This window comes from Mchenga conophoros, linkage group LG1, assembly GCF_057382185.1.
Source record: "Mchenga conophoros isolate Kocher_MC1m ecotype Shallow Benthic linkage group LG1, M_conophoros_male_GT1.1, whole genome shotgun sequence".
NCBI lineage: Eukaryota > Metazoa > Chordata > Actinopteri > Cichliformes > Cichlidae > Mchenga > Mchenga conophoros.
Window position 1 is genome coordinate 9,642,256 of NC_140526.1, and position 25,519 is coordinate 9,667,774.

The window sequence follows — 25,519 nt, forward strand, 5'->3', positions numbered from 1 at the left end:
CAAAGATGGAGCTGTCAAGCAGGAATAAAAAAAAAAAGAAGACTAAGGAGAAGATTCATAGAAGGAGGACATGCAAAGAGTTGGTGTGACAGAGCAAGATGCAAGGGATAAGGTAAGATGGAGCCAGATGATCCACTGTGAGAACCCCTAAAGGGAGCAGCCCAAAGAAGAAGAAGAAATCTCACAGGACCACAATGGAGAGGCTGTATTGTCTTTGACACTTTAAAACTTGGAACATATAACGAACCTGTTTGGTTATACTGAGAAAATTACAAATGATCTCCAACACTTGAGACTGAGAACCTTCACAGACAGATCTCCAGCAATTTTATACTTAAGTACATGATACTATTAATAATGTCAATCTTCTTACTCTTAGGCCATATTTAATTTTATACCAATTTTTTAATTTCATAATTATAGTGTAAAATTGCTTCTATTTAAATAAATATTTCTGAACTGCCTGCAGCTGATGAGCATCATCTGCCTTGGAAGCCACACTCCAACCTAACTACACTTTCTGCCGTCCGTGGGAAAACCCCAGAAAGTGGGACTTGGTTATTGACAAAACAAACAGCGAATCAGCGTTTTAGAAAGAAACGACTAACCAATGTCTGTCAGCGAACACGAGGACGTCATACATTAAGTTTAGTGTGGTCGTCTCCTGTAAATAATATATCTCATAGATGTAGCGATACACTGTATTATTTCACACATTTCTCGTGGAGAATAGGTGTATTTAAATGTTTTTAGTACACTTAGGAAGGTGGCAGTCTTCTGCCAGCCTTCTTGCTGTTGACCGGCTCGCTAGGCTAACTTTAGCGTGATACTTAGCTGGTTAGGATAGTAGCATTAGCTGTCCATTTAGCTAATCAGAGGTTATTACGGGAGCAGTCTAACCTGTTTTCAGAAGCATTTGTCTAACTGGAATGGACTTCGAAATGACAGCCATTTGTAGCCACTAACCGAATTCACGCATATCAAAGGTAAGGTGTCCGTGTTGTTGGCACTGGACGTAAATGACTGTCTGGTGCATTTTAGCTCACTGTACGCTAGCCACTTTCCTCTCTTAAAGGGCCTTTGACTGACAGCTTCTGCCCGGCGACACGCTGCTGATGTTGTCAAAGGAAAATGATGATTAAAGCAAGTCATAGTATCGCTTTGTAGGTGTCATCTGAAAGACCCCGTTAACTCAATGTCACAGCAGGTCAGCGCGTGTCAGTTTGAAATTACTTTCATTTTCAATCTGTGTTGGGTTTTAGCCATGTATGGCGTTAGCCTTACAAAATCTTGTAAAAATGGTCTAACGTTACTCAGGCTCTTAAAAACAACAGCGTATTGACGGAGTAAATGTCGCAGTTCAGTAGCTGCTGTCATGCTTGAAACAATTGACGGATGTAGAAGTATTGTGTGCTCTTGACTCTGTCGGGTGGTTGAAAAATCATATCTGAGGTGTGATCAGGGGAAATCCACCCGACTAGTATCTGTCTTACCCAGAGTGTCAGAATAAGTCAACTGTTTGCTCACTCTCTATTTTTAGAAATTTGAAATAAGTAGTAATTTTACACAAAGTGCTGATTTTTAAATAGAAATCACTGGTCTACTGAATGTAGATGAGAGCACAACAATCTCTCAGAAGAAACCAAAACAAGCGAACTGGATCACAGATTTTCTGAACTCTCAGTGCAGTTAAGACCGTTTTACCAGAGTTTTGCCGTGGTTAATTTCAGTATGGCTCATCACACATCTTTTTGCATCTAATTAATGAAACTGTTCCAATGTGTGTTTTTTGTTTGTTTGTTTTTTGCTCAATTGTACTTTTAGACAGAATGAGCAGTTGTTCTTGTTAGTTGAGTTCTGATTTGTGCTTTGGAAAATTTCTAGATTAGAAATATTGTTAATGTTATGAATTATATTAATGTTTAACTTATTGTGGTATTAAAGCACATAACCGCAGCTGTCTAACCACATTAATTTACATTGCAGAAATGTAAGCTCATCACTTTCACTTATTAGGTCAAACCTTAAGTGTTCTGGGCGGGGGTTTTGTGGGGAGGGTTTTCCTAATTTTTCTCGTTTCTTCTTAGACCACAGGTCAAGGTTGCCTTGACATTGGAGCTTCTGCCTAGCATGCAGACATGAGCTCTGCCCTGTGGAGCCAGGAGAAGCCCAGTGGGGGCTTCAGGGAGGACTGGCGTTTCTACATGGTTGTAAAGGAGTGTACAGTGGAGAAGCCTCCCCAGAAGACCCTGAGGATTCCCCGTGGCAGTCTTGGCCAGGCCTGTCAGGAGCGCAACAGCCTAGGAAGAACGCTGCCCCCATGCAAGGGGAAGAAAAGTCTCCGTATTCTGGACCAAACCAACGTGGTTTTGAGCCTGGATGAGCGGGACGTCTTGGAGCTGGATGAGAAGTTGGCTGAATTGCTCTTCCCCATTACTAACTGTGAGGAACGGTATGCGCTACTCTGTAACAAGTCACGGCTAGAGCGTGTCCGTGATATTGACTGTGGTTCCAAGGTGCGTGTCCAGCTGCGCTCAGGGGATGAACCTCTGCCTGGTGTGGTCCGCTTCAAAGGCTCACTGCTTCCTGATAGAGCTCTTTCTGGAATCTGGTTTGGAGTGGAACTTCTGGTGAGATCTCTTTCAGTTTTATTCTCATTTTTGCAAAAACATGGTATCCATGTAGATTCTTAATTTGATTTTTGATCTGTTCATGAAAAATGAGATGACCACTATAGTTTAAATAAAATTTAAAGGACTGACAAAATTGTTTAAATGTAAAAAAAAAAAGTAACAATTTAAATGAGAACATTTCAGGCTTAAAAAAGGTTTTATTTCAGCTTCATTCATGTATCTAATTAATATGAGACAAATGCTTGCAAAAGTAAAATAATCACTAAAACCAATGTATTACTTTTTAGCATGACCTTAAAAAATCTTGAAAACCAGTTATTATGTCTATGTCTGTGTAAACAACTGAAAACTAAATAGGAATAACAAAAAACAGGAACTGTTTCTTGAGTGCTGTTTGAAACCAGGTGATTTTTGCTTGACTCATGCAACTTTTTTTTGACATGATGGCTAACTGGAAACTGTTGCAAATGATTCCAGCAAATAAAACACTTATTCTTCAAATAACTTACTTAATAAGTTACAGAAGTACCACTATTTCCGCTTACATCTCATGGCACTGATTAGTGAAAGTGCTCAATAATTTTTTTTTAGTTGTGTTACAAACTGAGTATAGATAAGAATGTAGGTTGTCAGTCTAAGTATGTCAGTGTCATTTATATGGTACTGGGAGGGAAAAAGATCTTCTCCTTACACAAAAGCACTGTTGAATTCTTGAACTGTTGCTATTTTTGGAAATAATGTATAACAAAAATAGCATAGCTAACAATAAAAAAGCTTTTTTGTAGACTTTTTAAACTGTATTGATGACTGTTGAGGGTACACAGCAGTGCTGCAGAAGCTGAATGAAAAGCAAAATATTCACATTTGTATTGCTTTTACAGCGATGATGCCACACATTGACAACTTCTGTTTCAATTCACTTGGTTTAAAAAGCAGTGTGATAATGACAGTTTGTGTAAATATAACACTGAAAAAACAAACTGTAAAGCTTCAATCTTGTGAATCATGCATCTAATGGCTTTGAGTAAAAATGTGGGATTAAATAATGTATATTGCTTGTTTTATTTTCAGATATTTCAGGTTTTATTTAACAGATGTGAAGTTATTAGCTAGTACTTAAACTTCTAAAGGAAGTGGCTATAACTGTTTACCGTTTACACAAGGCTAAAACAGAGATGCAGTGTTTAAACTGGTTCGATTGTAAGAAGATAAGGTCAACATTTTAATTCTGTTCCTTTTAATCTCATCACAAAATCTGAGTTTTTGAACTAGGCTATTCATTCTGGACTGTACATGCAGTACAATAATTAAATACAGTACAAAGGCTTGTTTATTGCAGCACAATGTTGTTTGTATTCTTCAAAGTCCAGCTGCTGTCTTCTTGAGTGGGCTGATGGAGCTAAAGCATTCAAACTGCGCCTCAGTATAGCTGCCTCAGTTAGCATATAAGCTTATGATAAACTTCTGATTTATACTCCTAACTACATAGAGTTCAGTATGTTCGCTTTGCCAGCAGTAATGGTGATTCAGCAGTTTTTCTATCCAAAGAACCTGCCTGTGGATAAAGATGCACAATATCTTATATCATCCAGTGTCTGTACTAGAAATGTTTGCATTTATCATCACAGTAAGTCAAGTCATATTCCTGCTGCAGTAATCGATCAGATGCTCTCACAGAAAGCCGTTTTGCAAACTGGCCTCCTAATTAGAAGAATAAGTTGCTCATCTCTGTTGCTCCTGTTTTGACTTGCTCTCTAAATTGGACTCATTGTCTTTCCTCTATTTTCCCATCCTAGGAGGAAGGTCGGGGTCAAGGCTTCACGGAAGGTACCTACCAGGGTCGCCAGCTTTTCCGCTGTGAGGATGAATGTGGTGTGTTTGTAGCCTTGGACAAGCTTGAACTGTGGGAGGATGATGATGACGAACCTTTGGGTGAGCTGGAGGTAGACAATATCGGTCTGGTGGAAGAGGATCAAGACTTTCCTCCACTGGAGATCAACTCAAGGGTCCTGGTGCAGACCAGGGAGGGACCAGAGAGAGGCACCATCATTTTTTGTGACCTGCTACCCGGCAATGAGAGCTTGGGGTACTATGTAGGAGTTGACATGGTAAGAATGGTTCCCTTTAAATGGGTTAATCTATTCATAAATGTACACCTGGACAGATGCAGAAACAAGCAATAAAATTTTTTAGTGCTCTGAACTGCTGGTTAGAATAAAGGATCAGTTTGTTCACCTTCCAGTCTGGGGAAAATGCTAAACATTCAACATAATATTCTAAGATCATACAGAAAAACATTCTCTTTTTCTTTTAAGAAGTAAATAATAACGCTAAATCTGGAAGCCCACTGTTATCAGTCAGGTAATAGTAAGTTGAGATGCCTTAGTGCCTAATAATATGTGTTGTATAGTATGCGTATGTGCTATTGTACAACCTTTTCTACAGACTGAGCAATTTTAGTAAAAAAACAAATATATATATATTTTGTCTTTGAGCTTTAGAAGAAGAAAGAAAATGATGATTTCAAAATATAGTGTATTTCCTTTGAATACAGTTCATTCATGTTTGCTGACATTCAGACCATCTATTATCTGTGGTTGCACTACGTCTGCCAGCTATGTCAAACACATTTCAATTCAGTCTCAAGTGGATGTTGCAGTAAACCACTGAATAATAGCCAATTAAAATACCTCCAAATTTGTCTTAAGAAAAATCAGTGCAGTTTCAAGTGTCTCATTGTTTTTTTGTTTTTTTTTACACATTCAGTCAACTATTATAAAGAAATGTGTCAGTATTGCTATTTTGATACAGACTATGGGTAAAGTCTCTGTCAGTAAGAAGTCTGTAAAACTGAGTGATTTAAACTGCTGGCTCAGATAAAATTACCAGTTTAGACATCCTCTCTCATGATGGAATTCTTACTTTAGGACTTGGTGTGAAAATATAAAAAAAGAAAAGGAAAAAAATGTCCTACTCTGCTGCAGTTTTCATGCTTTATGTTTTTTAAATGTTTTAAATGTTCTACCATTTGTCATCATTTTTATCCATAAACAATTTCATGTGGAATTTGCATGCAATTCCATGTAATTATCACAGTTAACTCATGTTTGCTGTACAACTTGCCTGTGTTTATTATTTTCTTTTCTCTGACAGTTACTGCGTAGGAACGCGTCTTGTTGCCTTGGATTGTAGTAGCTGGTATCTATGACTACTGTTGTCAGGCGGGAGTGGTATTGTAGTGATAGAGAGATTGAAATACATAACTAAGGCATTTGACTGCTGATCGTTATCAGCACCACCAGCAGCTGCAGCAGCAGCAGCCCACTCGGTGCATCTGAGCCTCCCACACAAAGGCAAGACAGTCACGCGGGGAGTGAGGTAAAGACTTAGTGCTGTATGACCCAACAGCATGGCAAAGGGCCAGCAGGCAGCTGAGGAGAGCCCACTGCTCTGCCTCACTCTGCGTCCAGCCTCGCCCTGCCTTCTCTAGCTAGTGGCACTGGCTTCAAGCTTATCTTAGGCTATCCCTCTGAAGCATATTACTGGATTCCAAACTAGAGAAGAAGAAGAATACCGTGGTTGTACTTGCAGAGACAGTGGAGCTTTCAGGTGGAGGAGGACCTAAGGTGGAAGATATGGTTAATGTGGAAAAAGATGAGATGAGCATGGTTTATGGTTTATCATAACACAGAGGATCGAGTTTAAACAAAATCTTTAGATAGAGTGGGATATAGCAGACCTTGCTGAACATCAAAAAAATACGAGGAGAAGTACCACGTGTGGCACCACTTTAATCAGTGTTCCAGTGCTGAGGAGCATCTAAGAGGGTTACAAGGTTGTCATGTCTCCAACTCTTTCAGGACAATCCTATCGGGGACTGGGATGGTGTGTTTGATGGAAAGCTGCTGTGTAATTTTGCCAGTTTGGAACACACTCGACTTGTCCCCATCTGTGACGTAATGCCAGGTGAGTTATGTAGTATTTGTTCCTGGTTTTTACTGTGTTTGTACTGTCTAGCATTAGCATTTCTTTTCCTGATAACATTCAGCTGTGCCTCACTTGGACCAGCACTAAGCTGCTTCCTAGCATTCTGAGTTTGTGTTTTGCTTGCAGCGGGAACAGAGAGCCTTTTGTGTTGATGGCTCACTTGTTTTTGAAAGTCAAGTGAGATACTCTGGCTCTTTGTTCCCCACAGTGGAATATTGATTTGCTTATCTGTGCTGCTGTCTGACTGTTCAAAGTTGTATTCAAGTTTGAATAGTCAGGTGACTATTCAAGACTAATTGACATTGAAGAATTTGCAAATTTGCCACCTTTCTTTAAAACCATTCATTTAGCAGTATCTGACCATGGAGATATGTGTTATCTCAAAGTAGAACTACTTTAAATTGTCTCCCTAAACCAAACGTGTTATTTATTGGTTCCCAATTCCTCTTGTTTTGATACTTGACAGTGAAAATGTTACTTACAGCTTGCGGGACAAGTGAGGGGCAAGATAACTTGCAGCTAATTAGAATGCCTTAAGCAGCAGTTAGATGCTCTAGTTAACTGTTTATGCAGTTAACAAATTGCACTGGTCATTAATGTGAATTTCCTCTAATATGGATGTATTTTTGGAATTCACAGAATATTCCATGCAGGACCAAAGGCTCCAAAAGCACAGTTTTGCCCCCAGAGGCCCGGCCAGTGACAAGTCGTCCTCTAGCCAAAGCAAACCAAAGAGCAAAGGTAGTGCACTAAGTTATGATGCACAGCTACCTACATACATAACCACAGCTTGATGTGCTGATAAATCTTAAAGAGGACTTATGGTTATTTCCAGCTTTGTATTTTTATTCTTGGACTCTCTTAGAGTAGCTGTCTGGTCTAAAATGTAAATGTGAAATAATCCTTTTTTAAAATCTTATCTGAGTCATCATGCAACTCTTCTGTTCATCCACTGAAAAAATGCTTTTAGCTTCTCCTCCCTTTAATCTGTCGTTCTTTTGACTGGCTGTCTTTTCCAAAGAGAAGTTTTGAACAACAGGTGGGAGTGACTTGCTCATAGCCAGCACTTTTTGCCTGAGATGACCATATTAGTGGTCAATAGCGCTCATAAGAATTGAAAATGCTGCCTTAAAATTAATGTTTAAAGTAGTTGAAACCCTGAGCTTAACTGTAGTAACACAATAAAGAAATTAGGGAAACAGTGGTGGAAATAATTATTTCATCCCATGCTGAATTTTTAAGTTTCCTTACTTACAAAGAATTGAACGGTTTCAAATTGTTTGGGGGTTTCATTTTAGTATTTAATTGCCAAGCAAACATGACCATACTTGATAGAGAAACCATTCCTGGCAAGGACAGCAGTAAGTTGTTTAGTGTAGTTGGCCACTAGGTTTGTATACATCTTAGGAGGGATTTTGGCTCACTCCTCTTTACAGAAACTCTCTAAATACCTTAGGTTTCTAGGGTGCTGCTTGGCAACTCAAAGCTTCAGCTTCCTCCACAGTTTTTCTATTGGGACTAAGGCCTGGAAACTGACTAGAAAACTCAATGACTTTAATGTGCTTCTTCTTTAGAATACAGTATAATTTGGTGATTGTCATTCTAGAAGATCCATCAACAACCCATCTTCAGTGTTCTTTTTTTGGGAAGGAGATTCTCGTCCTAGATTTTACAAAACATGGCCCCTCAATACTGTGAAGTTGTCCTGTACTCACTGTTCTGTCAAAACAGTCCCAAAATATAATGTTTCTAACCCTGCGCTTGACTGTGGGGATGTTGTTCTGTGGGTCTTACTATTCCTCCAATCAAAAAGGGCTCAATTTTGGTTTCATCTGACCATAACACTTTGTTCTGAATCATTTAGATCACATTTAGAAAGCCATACAGGCTTGTAGATATGCCCTCTTGAGCATTAGGACCTTGAAGGCGTTTCAAGATTTCAATCCATTATGGTTTAGTGTGTTATAAATGCTGTTCTTGGTGACTGTGGTCTTAACAGCTTTTTGATCATTAACACGCTGTCTTTGTAGGACTTGCTCTGTCTGTAAATGAAAGCTTTAAATGAGTAAGGAAGAAAGTAAACAGATGACAGGTGTGTTTACCAGAGCTGCTCTACAGTATTTTGATGCAAAGAAAGTCTCAGTCTTAAATGTTGAAGGATTTTAGTCTTCTAGACACAAAGTCTTTTGAGGAACATCCATAGTGTAAATATGTCAGAAAAGATCTTAGATAGACCAGATGTCATTGCTCATGACATCTGGTTTCAAAACCCCAAAATCCTAACAATGCTCATCTTAAACAGGAGTTCACAAGCCAATGGATGAGGTTTTACTTTTATTCTATGGGAATATCACAGTGGGTTTACTTTAAAGGGGCATTCCATCAAATTTGCCAGGTTGTAAAGCCAAAAATATCCTACACATTTCCACTTTTCATACACTATATAAGCCAGTTATGGCTGTCTTTTATTTGTTGCAGATAATTATTGTTGAAGCTTATAATATTTTTAGATGAGTAAAATCAGGGATGATACCTTTGTTTTGTCGGGAAGTCCCACATAAAAGAAAATAATACAGATTGCTTAAGTTGACTTGATGTGAATGCAGTGCCTCTCACCCTGCTCTTCAACTTTTTGTTGCCGTTCATGATTGATCTTTTCCTTAGAGTTGTAGATGCCTGTTTCCTTTGTTCAGTGTTGAAACATGGTGAGAGAAGTTAAAGCACATACACTGGTACAGTGTGCACACGTGCACATTATGCTTATCTCTCTGTACTTTCTCTTTTCATGTACTTGCTGTATTTACAGGATTAGGTCATCAGTGTGGCAGTAGAAGCAAGTCTGAGTTTTACTATACTTTAAATGGCAGCTCTCTTGATCCCCCAGCCCAGCCCAAATCCAAAAGCACATGGTACATTGATGAAGGTAAAAGGGGAAAAAAAAGTACTCATGGGATGTCACCATCTTAAAGGCAAGCTACTGTTTACAAACTACATATTAATCTGAGGTACTGCAGAGCTTTAATACATTTACAGTTGCAAAATAAGGGTTTCCATTCCCACATTCCCTCTATAGTAAAAGACATTCACACTCTGGTACTGTGAGTTGCCATAAATAAACGGGTCCATCAAATGTATGCCGTGAAGTACGGGTAATATAAAGAGAATGTTGTAGAATTTGATGAACGACGTTTCAAAGCTGCTAAATGAATACCTCGAGGTACCGTAAGCCTTGAGCACTGGATACTCATTTGATTTATTGATTTAATTCAATTGCATTTTATTCATACGGTGCCTAATCAAAACAACAGTTGCCACAATTTGCTCCAATGTATTGCTGGCCAGAGCCTGTGCTGCATGTAATTTCCCCGCTCTGTCCTGGTTATCTGCAGCTATCCAAGAAAAACTAAAAATGTAAACGAAAGGAAAACAGTTCCAGAGTGGATTTGTTCAAGTGTCTTTGAGTTCCGAGTCATAAATTTTGGGGCAAAAAAAATGTTATGTGATTGATTTTGCAAAAGAAGGATAACTGTGAGGTTTCCCCCCCTTCCCAAGGTTCTGGTAACAAAAAGTAATTGCAACCAGATTTAAGTAAACACTATTTATACAGAGCAATACTATCAAGTAGTTTGCTGCAGTAGCTTGCTGTAAGGACTTTTCCAGTAGTCTTGTCCCTGTTCACAATTTCAGTGTTTCTTTGTGGTATTCTACCTGCATGAGCTATTTGGTGTTTCTAAAGGCTTTTATTGATGCTTTGTGCTGCAAATGACTCCTTACCTTTCTGATATTTTTGTTTTTTGCTACTGATGGTGGTTCAGCACATTTGCCAGCAAAAGCATTAGTAAAAGATTAGGTTTGTGGAGTCAGACTTGGCTAATTTTTGTCAGATTGTTGTCTTGTTTATGTGTTTCTCATGGTGTAGGAAAACAAGTTGATTGTTTTTGTTCTTCTTCCACTGCTCGTTTCATCACCAATCATCACTAGCAGTTGTGAATAAATTTTTTAAGAATATTTATTGTCCTTGGATCCAGTGACAGAATCACAAAGTAAAAGAAAATATAAATAAGATTAAAAGACATGCAGGAAAAGGTGATAATGTGCCTAAATATCATGGCAAATTTGGACTAATCATAAGCAGAATTTGCTGTCTATAGCTGTTTGTGATGTTGCCGTGTCATGGCAAAATAATATTTGAAAACCTTCTGTGTTATTTCAGTAATGCATTTAGTTCAGGTAATTTCACATGCTGTTTGAAATTAGGACAGTCACAAATAGCTGATGTGCCATTTTCACAACTGCTTACTCATCCTGTGAATGTGTAATCATTTTCATCTTCCTCAGGGTTACCCTGCATATTTTGGGCCTTTTATGCACTGGTGCTCTCATTTGTATCAAAGTCAGCAGACAAGGTTACACATTTCTGTGGTTCTTTCAGTACAGGAAGAGTTCATTTGGAGATGGACAAGCTTGAAGTTGCATTCTGTCATGACAATTCAGTCAGCACTGGTTATATCGCACTTTTTTTTTAATCACTGGTACATTTAAAATTCAGAGAGGCACAATGAATAAACATGCATTTGTTGTTTATTCTCTCTGGATAAGCTATGTTACCACAGTGCAATGGTGTCTGTTTATTACAGAGAAACAAATGTTACAATTTAGAGGATAACAATTTGTTAAAAACATTCAGAGAGGGGCAATGAAACTGTGAGATTGGTTTATGAAGTCACGTTATTAGAGATTGTTTGAGGTTGTTGTGCAGCGGGCACCCTAGGTGGCAAAAGCAATAAAATCCATAGATAATAAATACTGAACTAAATTTTTATAACTAAAATGGCTAAAACCTAAGTGGCCTTCTATTATGTTATGCTCTTTATATTACTCAGTTTTCCATATTGAATTTCAAGAAAACAAATGTCAAAGTCCTCTAACAGGGCTGTGTATATTGAACATTGTAAAGGGTAGTGGGGAATAAATTCAGTAACTTCCCACTTCTGTAAAAAGATGGTGTGTAAAGTTCCACTTTTCAGCTTTTCAGTCATTCAAGTCATTCACTGTTCAAGGATTTGCATGAAACATTATATTTACAGCAGTGGAAATGCAGATGTAAATTGCGGTGGCTTTACCAGAATCTCCAGCTTGCATCAGATATTACATAGTGACTGAACTGTCCTGAACACAGGGAATTCATCTGAAAAGTCCCATTTCACAAACACATGGTTTGAATTAATGGTACAGTATTTCCTTGTGTACTTCATTTCATGAAATATTTGTTCACAACTTGATTTTTTTTTTCAATATTATCAAATAAAGCTGACTCACTGTGACATATGGAAAATCTGTAACTTGATTCTGCCAGTAAATTGAATGATATCCAATTACTTAACCTCATACCACAGCTGAGGGCATTTTCACACCATATAGAATATTGCTCAGCAATGGACAATTGTTTTTTTACAATTGTCTAAAAGACACAGATAATTATTTCTGCTTGCCAGTATCTACTCAACAGTATACCCTTTCACAGATGCCTCTTATTTTGGTATTTTCTTCTCATTTAAATAACAAATATCTGGTCCATTTAAGCTTTTGTTGTTCATTTTCATGTTTTCTTCAGCTTGATCAATGGGTCCAATATTTGAGAATTACTTCTATTATTTTCTTTTTACAGATTGTCAGCAAAATAAATGAATAGATGGCACTACTTTGGCACTCATGTGTCTCAAAGTTCCCTGAACCTACATTTTCAGAAAAAGATGCCATTTACTGCATTTTTACTACAAATTTCTTAGAGTTTGATCAGTAAATAACAGTAAAAATCAGTTCGGTCATGAAAAGACTCTTAATGGTTGATCTCTACTGTTTCCACGTGCTACTGATGTATCACTGATGTGTGATAGCTTTGGCGTCACTTGTGTGAAAATGCCCAAAGATGCTGTAAAAATGGTGTTTACCATGTAGTAATTCATCACCATCTGAAACCATCTGCTGATCTGCTGCATGTGGTAAAAATGGAATAAAACAAGCATTTATAGTTTTCCTCCCTAAAGACTGCTCTACAGTCTCTGCCCTACACACAGCCTACAGAATATATTTTTAAAAAACATATTAACTTTTGGGTTTTGTTTTCTCTCATGCAGTTGGGGAGGACCCCGCCAAGTCACTTACTGACACACCCCCTGACTTCAACCAGTCCTCTCCACCATCCAGGGCCCCACCCTCTGGCTCATTGTCCAGCGACAACAAATTTCACTCGCTGCCCTTCAGTCTCAATCGTAAGCCTGGGCCTATTGACAGCATGAGCCATGGACCCCTGTCACTCTCTGTTCAGTCAGTGATGGGAGAGCAATCAGAGTCCCCTTCTTCTGCTGCTCCTCCCTCGCCACGGCCTTCAACACCTCCTCGAGGACAACCAGGTTTGGAGGTGGGGTCTCTGGTAGAGGTGAAAGAGAACCCTCCTCTGTGTGGTGTCATCCGTTGGGTGGGTCTGCCTCCTGGCCTACTGGAGCCTCTGGCTGGTCTGGAGCTGGTGAGACGACACAAAGATGTAAAATTAGGGACAGGAATTAGAGATACTGCTTGTCTTGCCAGTATTATGCAGTATATTAATTTGTTAATGTTTTTGTCCTACCCTTCCCCCATAATTATTGCATTTCCTGTCTGTCGTGAACCTGAGCTCAACTCATATTATTGCCATTTTGCGCATAGTGTAAATATATTGTGCTATCATTGCAAACAATTTGAACAAACACTGCCTTGGTAAATAATATATTGGTAGACAGACAGTATGCATATGGTTAACACATACTAACTGACTTCTATATAGACTAGGTATATGAAATTCAGTATATCAGATACTGAACAGCCACATTATTGTCAAGAAGTACAGGATCAGGCAGTCCTTGGTTCCCAGACGTTTGGAGTTAAAGAAAATGTTACTTTTTTAGAGTACATGTTTGTAGGACCTTGCAACAATTTAATCACATGACCTTGTAATTCCAGGAAGAAGAGTGCCCTGGTTGCACTGATGGCACATTCAAAGGCACACGTTATTTCACCTGTCCCCCCAAAAAAGCCCTGTTTGTGAAGCTGAAGTGCTGCCGGCCCGATTCCCGTTTCCCGTCTCTTCACCATTCCTCCAATCCCATAGAGCGCTGCAACTCCATTGGTGAGTCATTTGGAGGTATATCAATAATTAAAATGATTAGTTTAACTAATGGTCTCACAAAATTTGTGCTTACACTTGTACTATGTGTATTTTCTGCAGCATTTGGGGGTTACCTGAGTGAGGTGGTACATGAGAACACACCTCCACGCACAGAAAATGATGGCCTGGATGTCATGGTGGGAAAGAAGAAAGGCATTCAGGGTCACTACAACTCCTGCTACCTGGATTCAACCCTCTTCTGGTCAGTACTCTTTAGGTGTAAGGGTAAATACTTTTTTATCTACAGTATATGAAATTTGTTTTATTGCCCTATGTGCACTTTAATTATCGATTGACTGCACAGAGCCTCACCAGCCTTTGCCTTAAAGCAGTAACTTAATAGATTTTTTATTTTATTTTAAAGCTTTGACCAGGATGAGCTCCAGCTGTGAGCTGACTGGGAGATGGTTATATAGCAGTTTCTGTCAACAGTCATTTTAGGTGAAGCAGTCAATCCAGAATAGTAGAAATTCCTGTAATAGTGCTTGAACTATTGTTGTAGTTATTAAATTCAGTCTGAGGGCTGTAGACAGTAAGGAAGGTCCAAGATTCACATGTGATGCTTAATTAACAAAATGGACACTAATGTAAGTGAACAAATTGTGTTATGTGCATCATATGAAGTTTTACAACTAGGTATCCATGATTTAATACAAATGTTGAAAATGGATATTTGACCAGTAGCTTTTAGTGAATTATCTTTTCAGTTTTTTTGTTTTATTTTTCTTTTTGTTCCAGGTTTAGATTAAAATTTAAATGAAACATCTGAACATCTTACTATCAGAAAATATCTTCTTGTTTGCGGATAAACAGCCATCAAGCTAGTTATATTTCCAACTGTGATACTTTTGGGTCTGTTTTTTTTAGTAAACAAAGACAACCATTGTATGGCAATTAGCTAACAGGCAACATTCATTTTAATTCCTTTGGTGGTCCTTTGCAGTTTGTTTTCCTTCAGTTCTGTACTGGACACGGTTCTGCTGAGGCCACGATCAAAGACTGACGTAGAATATTACAGAGAGACTCAAGAGCTGCTGCGTACAGAGATAGTCAACCCTCTTCGCATGTAAGTCTTAAAAGATACTCAGATCCATGTATTTAACTCTTGCAGTATTGTAAGTCTGTGTTGGAACAGTGCTGAACAATTTTAAATTAGAGCTCATACATTTAAATAAAAGAAGACGTTTTTATTCCATCCATCAAAACCTGAATTTAGATGTGAAGCAAACTGCTTCTGAAAAGCTAAACTGTATTGGAGTATTTAGACCACTTTGTTTTCTAGACATGGATATGTTTGTGCCACTAAAGTTATGAAGCTAAGAAGGATCTTGGAGAAAGTAGAAGCTGCTTCTGGATTTACATCTGAAGAAAAAGGTATGAGACTTTTTTTTTTTTTTTACCTTGTGCTCATGTCTGTGAAGGTTCTCAGTCATCCAGGTCATCGTAGTCAAAGGAGCTTGCAAAGAAAAGCGTCTGGACTTGAAGACGTTTCACCTCTCATCCGAGAAGCTTCTTCAGTTCTGAAGAAGCTTCTCGGATGAGAGGTGAAACGTCTTCAAGCAACTTAAAGAAGTCCAGACGCTTTTCTTTGCAAGCTCCTTTGACTTACCTTGTGCTCATTATCATGGGTTTGGAAATTGATATTGGAAGTTGTCTCAATTATTAGTATTCTACTAGTAGTCAAAGGAGCTTGTAAAGAAAAGTGTCTGGACTTCTTTAAATTGTTTGAAGGCGTTTCAAATCTCATCCGAGAAGCTTCTTCAGTTCTAAGGTCAAATGGTGGGGAGTCCCAGATTTAAACCTAGTGGGAGTATCCCCCCCACAGAGGGACAAAAGGACCCCCCTGACGATCCTCTAATCGCCTGAGCCAAGGTGTAAAAATGGGTGTGGGTCCCAATCAGCCAGGGTTTTGGGTGAGCTCATTGTGAAACCTGGCCCCACCTTATCATGCGAATTCCTGAGGTCAGATGGCCCAGGATGTGAGTGGGCGTTAAGGCGTCTGGGGAGAGAACTCAAAACTGGATTATAGATGGCAGAGAGTTGGTGTCGTAAACCACCGCCTCTGTTCAAAGATGGTCGCTCACAGTGGACATAGATGGCTTCTTTCACTCCTCTTTCAAACCATCGGTCCTCTCTGTCCAAAATGTGAACATTGGCATCCTCGAAAGAGTGTCCATTCTACTAGTATTGCTTTTGTGTCTGGCTAAGGATGTAGATTTTATGTGACAAATTTCAAAATAAATGCTATAAAAAAAGAAGACACTTACATACCAAATCATTAATATACTATATATACGTACACTCATAGTTTGAACAGTTTATGGTGGCATTTGTGCAGAAATATTGCCTCAAAACTCATTTCAGTTAATTTTGCATTACAGATCCTGAGGAGTTCCTCAATATCCTTTTCCATCACATACTGAGGGTGGATCCGTTGCTCAAGCTAAGGTAAAGGCCAAGTAACTTACAACTAAATGTGAAAATCTGTAAATTCCAAGGAAATACAGGTTTATGTAATTTACTTTTTTTTTTCAAGATTAAAAAAAAACAAATACCAACAGAAAATACCCAAACTGATAGGTTTTGTAAAATTAAAATATTTTACTACTCCAAAAGTGACTGTCTCAAACACCAAGAAGAAAACTGATTAAGCCATGGAGAGAATGTATGCTCACTGGCCACTTCATTAGATACACCTTGATAGTACTTGGTTAATATACTATATACATTTTGAAAAATTCTTCCAAGATGTTGACTTGTTTTGACATGATATCAACAATCTTCATGCATTTTTTGTCAGCTAGACATCCATGTGAATCTTGTAAACTTAAAAAAAACAAAACTTATCAGTAATATTCTATTACCCAGTTTTGATGAACCTTTGTGGATAGCAGCATTGGTTTCCCATTCTTAGTAACAAAAGTGTTACCTCTAGTGTTGTCTAGAACTCTAGGCTACCAAGGTACGCTCTTCTGCATACACTGGTTTAAACAAGTGGTTATTTGAGTTACTGGGTCCTTGCTATTAGCTTGAAGCTAGGGATGCAACAATACCAATTTTTTCAAACCGGCACTGTCTCGAGCTTTCGGAACAATAAATAAACACTTCTGTTTGGAATAAAATAAATACAAATTAGGTTTGAGAATAAAATAAACTTTTCAATTGTTGCAGAGTTTCCATATTGTAAACAAACAAACAAAATAACGAAAGTATTTGGCATTGACGAACGAACTCCCCATCTGGATCATCAGTCCACTTTGCCGTTAAACCAAGGACTGACATCGCGCACACACTGCTTGTCTTTACCTCTTTAGAAAGTTTTGGCACCATTATCTCCCTGATGTGTGGGCGGCTGGGAATTTCATATCGCAGCTTGAGTATGCTGAGAAGAATCCTATGTTTTCCACGACTGGCATTGGCTGGTCATCCAGAGCGATAAAATGAGCCTCTGTTATTTTAACTGCCCGTGGATTTTCTCTTGACATTTTTCATCGCTTTTCCAAAACCTGAGTTAAAGTTGGCTGTTCTGGTCCACACTGACATTTTGTTTAGCCTAGCTACAGCAGCCTCCAGTTTCTCTTTTTTTATCTGGTGCTGCCAGTCTGACTCGTCTAACCCTGTGCCTGTTTAGCGCGGGATGTCCCCCTAGTGGCCAATCTAAAAAACTACAACAAAAATGACAAGCCACCCTCTGATTAATGAAATAAATTAGTATCGGTTCATGGTATCGGTTAACTTTTACGAGTGAGTACACACACATTTTACAGTATCGGCCCCGATACCAGTATCGGTATCGGTGCATCCCTACTTGAAGCAGTTTCATCTGACCTCTGACATAAGTTATTAGTCCTTTATTTAACCAGGTAAAAAATCTCATTGAGATTAAAAATCTCATTTCCAAGAGAGACCTGGCAGTGAGGTATTGTTATCCAGAGAACTGATTTTCACTGAATATTTTCTTTTTTTTTTCCAAAGAATTCTCTGTAAATTCTAGACGTTGTTGTGTGGGTAAATCCCAATAGAGCCATAGTTTCTGAAATACTATGACCAGGCTGTCTGGCACCCACAACCATGCTATGCTCAAAGTCATTTAAATGACATTTCTTAAACAAAAAACATCCAGAAAGCACCATCCCTCCATCTAAACAGTCTTTAATTGCTAAAACATGTTATTACTTTGCTTTTCGTAAAGAATTAGTTAGGGATGGTAATAAAAAAAATTCAGTACTTTTCACACAAAAATAATATTAAAGGTTAGGGTTATGATGTGCCATAAAGAACTTCCCCCTGATTATCAGTGCATTACCAGACAGTGGAAATATAGTCACAACAGCACTAAACCATGTGTCTAAATCTGTAATATGTAAATTTATACCACAGTTCTTGACACTGGAACCTTTATGGGTTACAACATGGGCAAAGTGGTTGGACTGTGGGAATTTTGTTTGACAGACTGAAAGCTAATGTTGCGGTTTTATTTACAAATCTTTGAAATTCCGATGAGCAGACTATATGACTTAAAGAGTTGGATGTCATCATTTATGACTGTTGTTTTGCTGTACATGAATTGTTAAGCTGTGTCATTACAAGTTGCCGAACTTGGAATGAATGCTACTGACAATCTTTAATCTGATTTTACAGTTTGTCAGAGACATGCAGATATAGTGAAACAAATGTTAAATTTTGAGCTGTTAAATGTCAAACAGCCTGATTTTAAAAACATGTTAAAATTTTCTGTTTATGTTGATCTTTCACCTCCCGCTCATATTTCACAAATTCTGAGACTATTTTTACTTCTTTTATAAATTGTTACAAATATTGGTACTGGTATTTTTCAGCTTGTATAAGTAAAAATTGCTCTTTGCTGTATCATTTTTTACGAAAAAGCGCACAGTTCATGAAGAGCTTCCAAGACCTGTACACAATTAGTTTTTCCCTTGAGGAAGGAAGATCATTGAACAAAGACTTTGCTGTTGTTTTCTAGGTCAGCAGGTCAAAAGGTCCAAGACTGTTATTTTTACCAGATCTTCATGGATAAGAAGGACAAGGTCGGAGTTCCCACCATCCAGCAGCTCCTGGAATGGTCTTTCATCAACAGCGACCTAAAGTTTGCAGAGGTTTATTTGAATTATTTTCAAAAGTTTGATATTATAGTGCATTGACTGTTTGAAAACTTTTTTTTGCAAGTCTAAAAACATTTTATATACTAATTATTATTTTTTTTTTTTAAACATTCAAAGAAAAAAAGAGTTTGAATTAAGAGGTTGTAACTGAAATATTACATTGGCATGTACTTATTTATAAATGTTTTTGGAGTGTTTAATTTACTTGACCAGAAACGTTTTTCAGTTTTACTCCAGCATGTGCTATAGAAGTTGCACCTTTCCTTTAAAATAAGACATATATTTCCAGATATTAACGATTACACAGTTTATACCGTATATTATGTATTTAATATCCTCTTTTTCTTTCCTGTTGTTGGAAAGACTTCCTCTTATTCGTCTGTAGCACGATAGTCTCAGTTCCTATTTTATGACTTGGACATTTATAGACGACCACCTATGGGTTCTCTTTCTCTGTTAGGCTCCTTCCTGCCTAATTATCCAAATGCCCCGCTTTGGCAAAGACTTCAAAATGTTCAACAAAATTTTCCCCTCCTTGGAACTGGACATCACAGATCTTCTTGAAGACAGTGAGTAGCTAATATTTATGTCCAGTCTAGGTCTGTAATGTGCTGGTCAGTGGTGATTCAAAGCTGTATGTGGCATTTGGTATTGAATTTCCACTCAGTTGTCACTTCAGCTCAGCCGAGATAAAGGAACCAATTTTTCTTGCTTTCCAGTCTGCTTTCAATTTTTTGAAGAATTTAACTTTATCACTGCCAACACACTATACCAAAGGTTTGTGTTTTCTTATCCAGCTCCAAGGGAATGTCGTATCTGCGGAGGCCTGGCTCTCTACGAGTGCCGAGACTGTTATGAGGACGGGGACATCACTGCTGGCAAGATTAAACAGTTCTGTGAAAAGTGCAATACACAGGTAAATAACTCAAGGCGTTGTTGCAGCATTACTTCAACCAGAAACAAGTTTTAAAGTCTATGCCAGAATCAGCCATTTGGTGGCGCCAAATCCAAAGAAATCCTAGTGGTTCAGTGTTAAGTTTAACAAACTCTTTGTATTTATTTATTTATTTTTCAAATAATTTGTATGGCAGTAGGATTCCTGGAAGACTTTTGTTTCCTCTAATCTCCTTTATATATTTCTTAAATAACTGTGGAATATTTCTAATAACATGTTTAACATCTTTTGTTTGTCACTAAAAGGCCAGTGTAACAAATGGTGTATGACGCGGGACATATGTGCTTGTACTGATTTAGGTTCACCTCCATCCGAGGAGAAAAGCCCATCGACACGGCAAACTGTCCATTCCCAAGGAGCTACAAGAAAGTACAGGCCGTCAGGGCAGTTTTCCCCGCCAGAGGATGGAGCTGTTCGCCGTGCTGTGCATCGAAACCAGTCACTACGTGGCCTTCGTCAAGTATGGCAGCGCAGATTCAGCCTGGCTCTTCTTCGACAGCATGGCCGACCGTGATGGTGCGTGTGATGGCCTGTTGATGTCGTTTTTGTAAATTTTGACTGAAGTTACTACCATTTAAAAAAAACAACAAAAAAAAAAACCATCTTCTTTGTTTAATGTCAAAACTACGACCCACAATAAGTTAAAAACTATTTATACAAATAAGCAAACAATTGTTTGTTAAGATGCCAAGAAATATTTAATTACCCTCTAGTGCATAAGCTGCTATGTAGCATTTTTGTTGCTTTCTTATGAGATTGTGCTACTGTTCACTGGTAACTTGATAACAGCTTTATAGTTTCACCTTTTTTTTTTTAAGGACGTCGTTGTAAAAAATCAACTAATAGTGATTGCATTTAATTAAAATTGAAGAGGTATTTTAGTCATGACCTAGCTTTGTTGTGTCCATTCTGCTGTCTCTAATGACCTCGCTTGCGATTTTTCAGGAGGGCAGAATGGTTTCAACATCCCGCAAGTTTCTCCCTGTCCGGAAGTGGAAGCCTACCTGAAAATGACCCCAGAGGAGCTGCACACCCTTGATCCCAAAAGCATCCAGGGCCAGGCCCGACGCCTCCTGTGTGATGCTTATATGTGCATGTACCAGAGCCCGACGATGAGCCTGTACAAGTAGAACCCTCTCCCAAGACCCCTACCCTCCTGCTCCTTAGTCACTCCACCTCCCCAAGGCAGAAAAGTTCCAGGAAGACCAAAAATTAAACTAAAAGAAGAACAGCTGCCTGCCAGTAGGGGCACTGTCCAGAATTAATCCTTTCCCCTCTTACTCTCCTCAATGCCTGTTTGGTTCTGGAGGCTGGAGAGATGGAAGAAAGGGGGAGAAGCCTATTTGCACTGTGCATTAGTTGAAGTGTTGTGTTCTTCATGTAGTCCTATGTAGCTTCCCTGTGTCTCACAGCTGAGCATTGGTAGTGGATGATGAAGCAAATGTAGGCATTATGAGGAATCACTCCCTGTTGAGGGAGGAAAGAGATAATGGGCGGGAGGGCATGTTGCGTTGTAGTGACTGACAAAACATGTGCAACAAAAACACAATGAACTAGTGGGAAGACCTTGCTCACCTCATTTACCTTAAGAAAAGAGGAGTCTTGCTATTCTTAATCACTGAAAATGTTGGGCGCTTTCCATAACGCACATTAAGGAAGTAATGCAGTGTGCAAATCCTCATCCAACCTGTACGCTTCTGTGTAAAATACCTAAGTAGCATAGTCTTGGTAGTAACATCAACAGTATAGATGTCAACCTACTGTGCAGCTGCATCAAAACCAGACTCTTTGCTCTTTGTGAACAGGTTTGCATAATTTCCCATCAAACTGTGTAAGTGTCTTTACAGTATGTTTTGCAGAAACAGATGTAGCCATTGTAAAAGTCTCACGTTTTACTGCATACTTGCATAACTAATGCTGCACCTTTTACATCATCCCCAAGCGAACCTATCAGGAAACATTTAGGTTTTGTTTTTTTATTTTATTTTCCTCCCCATTTGAAGTCACAGTGAGTGCTAATTTGTCGGTCGGGAGACATCGGTTTTGTGTTACAGAATACAAATTTGCTCCTCTGCTCTCGTTGTAAAGAATGGTCTGCATTGCTAATGCAGTGTAGATGCCAGATACATTCATGGAGGGGGACTTGTACAATGGCTGCTGTTGTAAAGCTGATTGGTGGAGCACTCCATGCATTCATAGGGTCAATGAGGTGAAATACTGGAAAAGTCTGACTGTTTTCTTTAAGGTAAGTGTGTGTGATGTGAAGAATTTCATATGCAGTGTTTTTAAGTCTGTCACTCATTGTGTTGATGAGTAAAACTAAATTATGTTTTATGTTTACAAAACCTTTTCTCTGCCCATCGTGGCGCATTGGATATCCTATGATTTAGGTGAAGCAGGTATTGACTCTCGCTGCCTTTAATGAAAGCATAACTTGCAATATTTCCATCCAGGCACAAGATAACAAAACAGTTGTGATCAAAATATTATTATTTATTGTACTTTAAACATATTACAAACTATTCTCCCTTTCTAAGAAAAAGAAACAGGGTTCATGAAAGTGTACGTTTTGGGTACTCCTTGTCCTCTTACTCTATATGAAGTAAGTTTTTGTCAACAGCAGCTACTACTGAATGTTCATAGTGACACATGGAACAGTTAACAGATGATGGGAAATGAAGAGGCACAAGGCTGGTAACCTTGACGCATCAATGTATGTAAAGAAAAAAATAAATAAAAAGATGATCCTTGATTCCATTATATTCCCAAAAACCAAAAGCTTACCAATCTAAATACAAAGTTTTTTTTAGTATATATATATATATACACTTAATCACACCTTAATAATCATGGATTAGGTTGTGATTATTAGGTGACCGTATAAGGACAAATTTTAAAGTACCTCCCACCTGACAACTTCCATTTTGGTCTGTGGTCGTTTCCACTGTTGCAGGTATTCTGACACCTGTGCAAACTTTTTCTGCACTGCTGGAGCTTATCACTGATTGGAGCCTTGTTCTCTATGAGAGAAGTCTCAGAGCAGAGATTAGGATTGAGATTATTTTTTTTTCCTCTTTCATCTGTACAGTGTAGACATATGTAACAGGTGGAAAATTTATGTCAGTGATGTTCCTGTAAATGTTAAAAATAAAGCCCATTTTGAAGGGTGAAATGTCAAGTCTTGTGTATTTTGTGCCAGTGTAGGAATTTTTCTGCAGATGCTGTGTGGTGTTGGAGCGAATTTGCAAGTTTTCCGGTTGGTATTTCAGCCATGTAGTCACTAAGGGTTTTTAACTTGGCACATGAATAAGTAGATCTTTATTTATTTATTTTTTTAAATGTGTCAAACTACATTAACAAGAATAAATGAGGCTAATGCGTTTTTTGGTCTTCATTTGCAGCAGTGATGCTGAAGCACATGGCAAGTTATAGCATGATATATACTTTTTATTTTATGTTTGCCTAATAATTTGGGAAGAAATAGATATTTTTAAAATTAATTTTCATGCTAAACATTTTTTTTTTTTTTTTAAATTAAAGTGTATATAAAGCAACTCAGATGCAGCTAGCTGGCTTCATTATAGACTTTATCATGCCCAGGCTTTTTTGGGCTGGGTAGGAAATCATGGTGCTAGGTTTAAACTGACTGCTATCATTCCATGGCACAGATGTGATACTACTTTCTGAATCAGATGAAAACTCACTTATGTCAGGCTAGTGTAGTGCAAATGCACAAAGACTGATTTTAGTACCTGTAGCTTGCATCTCATCTGCCATTAACAAACATGAATGTCAGTATCTATTTTCTTGTTCAGTGTTATTACTTTTTATTTTTATTTTTGCATTTATTTATTTTAAAGGCATATAGGTATGAATCCCCACAGATCCCTTGGTGTATTCATGACTGTTTAAAGTGTGTATTAACCCCGCATAGAAAGATCAGTTTCTTTACTGACAGGATTACTACCATCATCCACTGACATATAAACATTTAACAACAGTATGATTACAGCCTGTTATTGTTACGGGAGAATGTGAAAGATTAGTTATAGTCTGTTTTGAACACTCGGTTGGTTGCAGTCTTCTAGCTGCCCTAATATGCTCAGCTTAAGTCTACATCGGTGACCCAATTCCCCAGACGACCTCTGACAAAATGATATGCCTGGATAAAGCAGCATGCATTATACATGCATCTCCACCCCGGACGGGAGGCCTGTTCCACACCTTACCCTGTTTAGTTTTTAGTCAAACTTGAAACCAGCTTAGCAAGCTGACTTCAGAAGTGCCAGATAAGTATTTGTCAACAGAACAGCTGGCGCACAATGCCCTCTTATAGCTTTATGCCACAGCATATGCCAGCCGCTCGTAGCGTGTGGTAATTTAGCCGGGGCTGGTTCTATGGGAACAGATGGGCTCAAGTATTGTTATTCTCTCTCCAGCTCAGGGCCCCTGGGGGGAATCACTAAATAAAATCAAAGCAGATGGACCTCTCTGGGCTAGGCTGTGTTTATGATAAACAGTCAGTAGAACCAGTGTCCATCTAACACCTTAACCCCACCCTCCACACAAACTAACAGCAAACAGGATTACAGTAGTTTAACCTCACCTGCTTTGGTCTTAAACTTTTGATTCACCAAAAAACAGCAGTCAAACCCAAACAAATAGAAGGGTTAGGAAAGAGCTAAATTAGGACTTGCCCCATCCTGTGGAGAGTTTCAACAATTTCCATAAACCACAAGTCATTCTTTACTCACTTGACCTTAAACTTTAAAATTCTCTCAAAACAGAAACTCTTATTTTGGTGCTGGATTAGAAATGTCTCACTAGCCTGTTCTTTCTCACTGACAGAGGACTGTTTTGTTCTTTTATAACCTTGCCAAGATTTCATTGCTGTGGTTCTCACATCCACGCCATGGACACAGGCCTTGGTGGCAGCATGGGCATCTTAAACACCATCTCATAAGGTAATCTGGTGTCCCCTGTTGTTATATGGTGCACAGAAATGCAGAAGAGTTCTCACTTAGCATTGAAGTTCGAATCTACTTTCATTCCCATGGGAAAAAACAGCTATAAACAAAAGAATCCTATCAGTGCAGAAGGAAGGTAAATGTTTGCGGCCATTCAGACAACAGGAAAGCAGTGATTTCCGGCACTAAAGATGAAAAAGAGTGGAGCATGAATGGTTTTAAGCCAATCAGTCCTAACTCAATATACCACTTCAGTGTTGTTTTAACTCCATCACGGTAACCGGTTTTATTTAGTGTCTTCAAAGGTCAGTTTCTGATGAAGTCAAAGTAGTGTAATCAACCTAAATGTTTATTGCCAGAAGTATTAACTCAGCAGTTACTCAGTCACTTTAAGTTATCTTAAAATCTTTTCTTTAGTTTTTTTTCCCCCCAAACTTTTCTTCAGGCGTCCAAAGACAGTTATTTTTCACCATTACCCAGATTGTTTTTTCTTTTCCGTGGACACGTGCCTCTCTAAAATTACACTCAGACATTTAGTAGATCTATCAAGTCAATTCATCAGCTGAGAGATGCAAGTCCCTCTGGCTTGATTGTTGTCAGGACACAAAATTAGCATTTCTGTCTTTTTTTTTTTTTTTTTTTTTTAAAGC

General features: G+C 38.4%; 1 protein-coding gene across 3 annotated transcripts; it reads left to right on the plus strand.

Annotated features, from left to right (window-relative positions):
- Positions 1-647: 647 nt before the first annotated feature.
- On the plus strand, positions 648-23,074 carry cyld (cylindromatosis (turban tumor syndrome)). 3 transcript variants are annotated; one of them, XM_085251968.1, is made up of 17 exons: positions 648-986; positions 2,088-2,630; positions 4,430-4,741; positions 6,494-6,599; positions 7,260-7,361; positions 9,427-9,543; positions 12,758-13,146; positions 13,620-13,785; positions 13,885-14,026; positions 14,768-14,890; positions 15,107-15,198; positions 16,206-16,272; positions 18,809-18,941; positions 19,408-19,516; positions 19,745-19,863; positions 20,202-20,418; positions 20,848-23,074. In XM_085251968.1, exons 2-17 carry the CDS (start codon positions 2,139-2,141, stop codon positions 21,030-21,032), a joined length of 2,871 nt encoding a protein of 956 aa, XP_085108094.1. In that variant the 5' UTR covers positions 648-986; positions 2,088-2,138; the 3' UTR covers positions 21,033-23,074. The 3 variants fall into 3 exon arrangements, with proteins under 3 accessions (XP_085108094.1, XP_085108170.1, XP_085108251.1); XM_085252044.1 differs by lacking the exon at positions 9,427-9,543; XM_085252125.1 differs by lacking the exons at positions 7,260-7,361; positions 9,427-9,543.
- The last annotated feature ends 2,445 nt before the right edge of the window (positions 23,075-25,519 follow it).

Coding starts and splice junctions, on each gene's coding strand:
- cyld (XM_085251968.1), top strand. CDS start 2,139: ATGAGCTCTGCCCTGTGGAGCCAGGAGAAGCCCAGTGGGGGCTTCAGG. Junction 14,891..15,106: donor ATAGTCAACCCTCTTCGCAT/GTAAGTCTTAAA, acceptor TTTGTTTTCTAG/ACATGGATATGTTTGTGCCA. Junction 16,273..18,808: donor GATCCGTTGCTCAAGCTAAG/GTAAAGGCCAAG, acceptor GTTGTTTTCTAG/GTCAGCAGGTCAAAAGGTCC.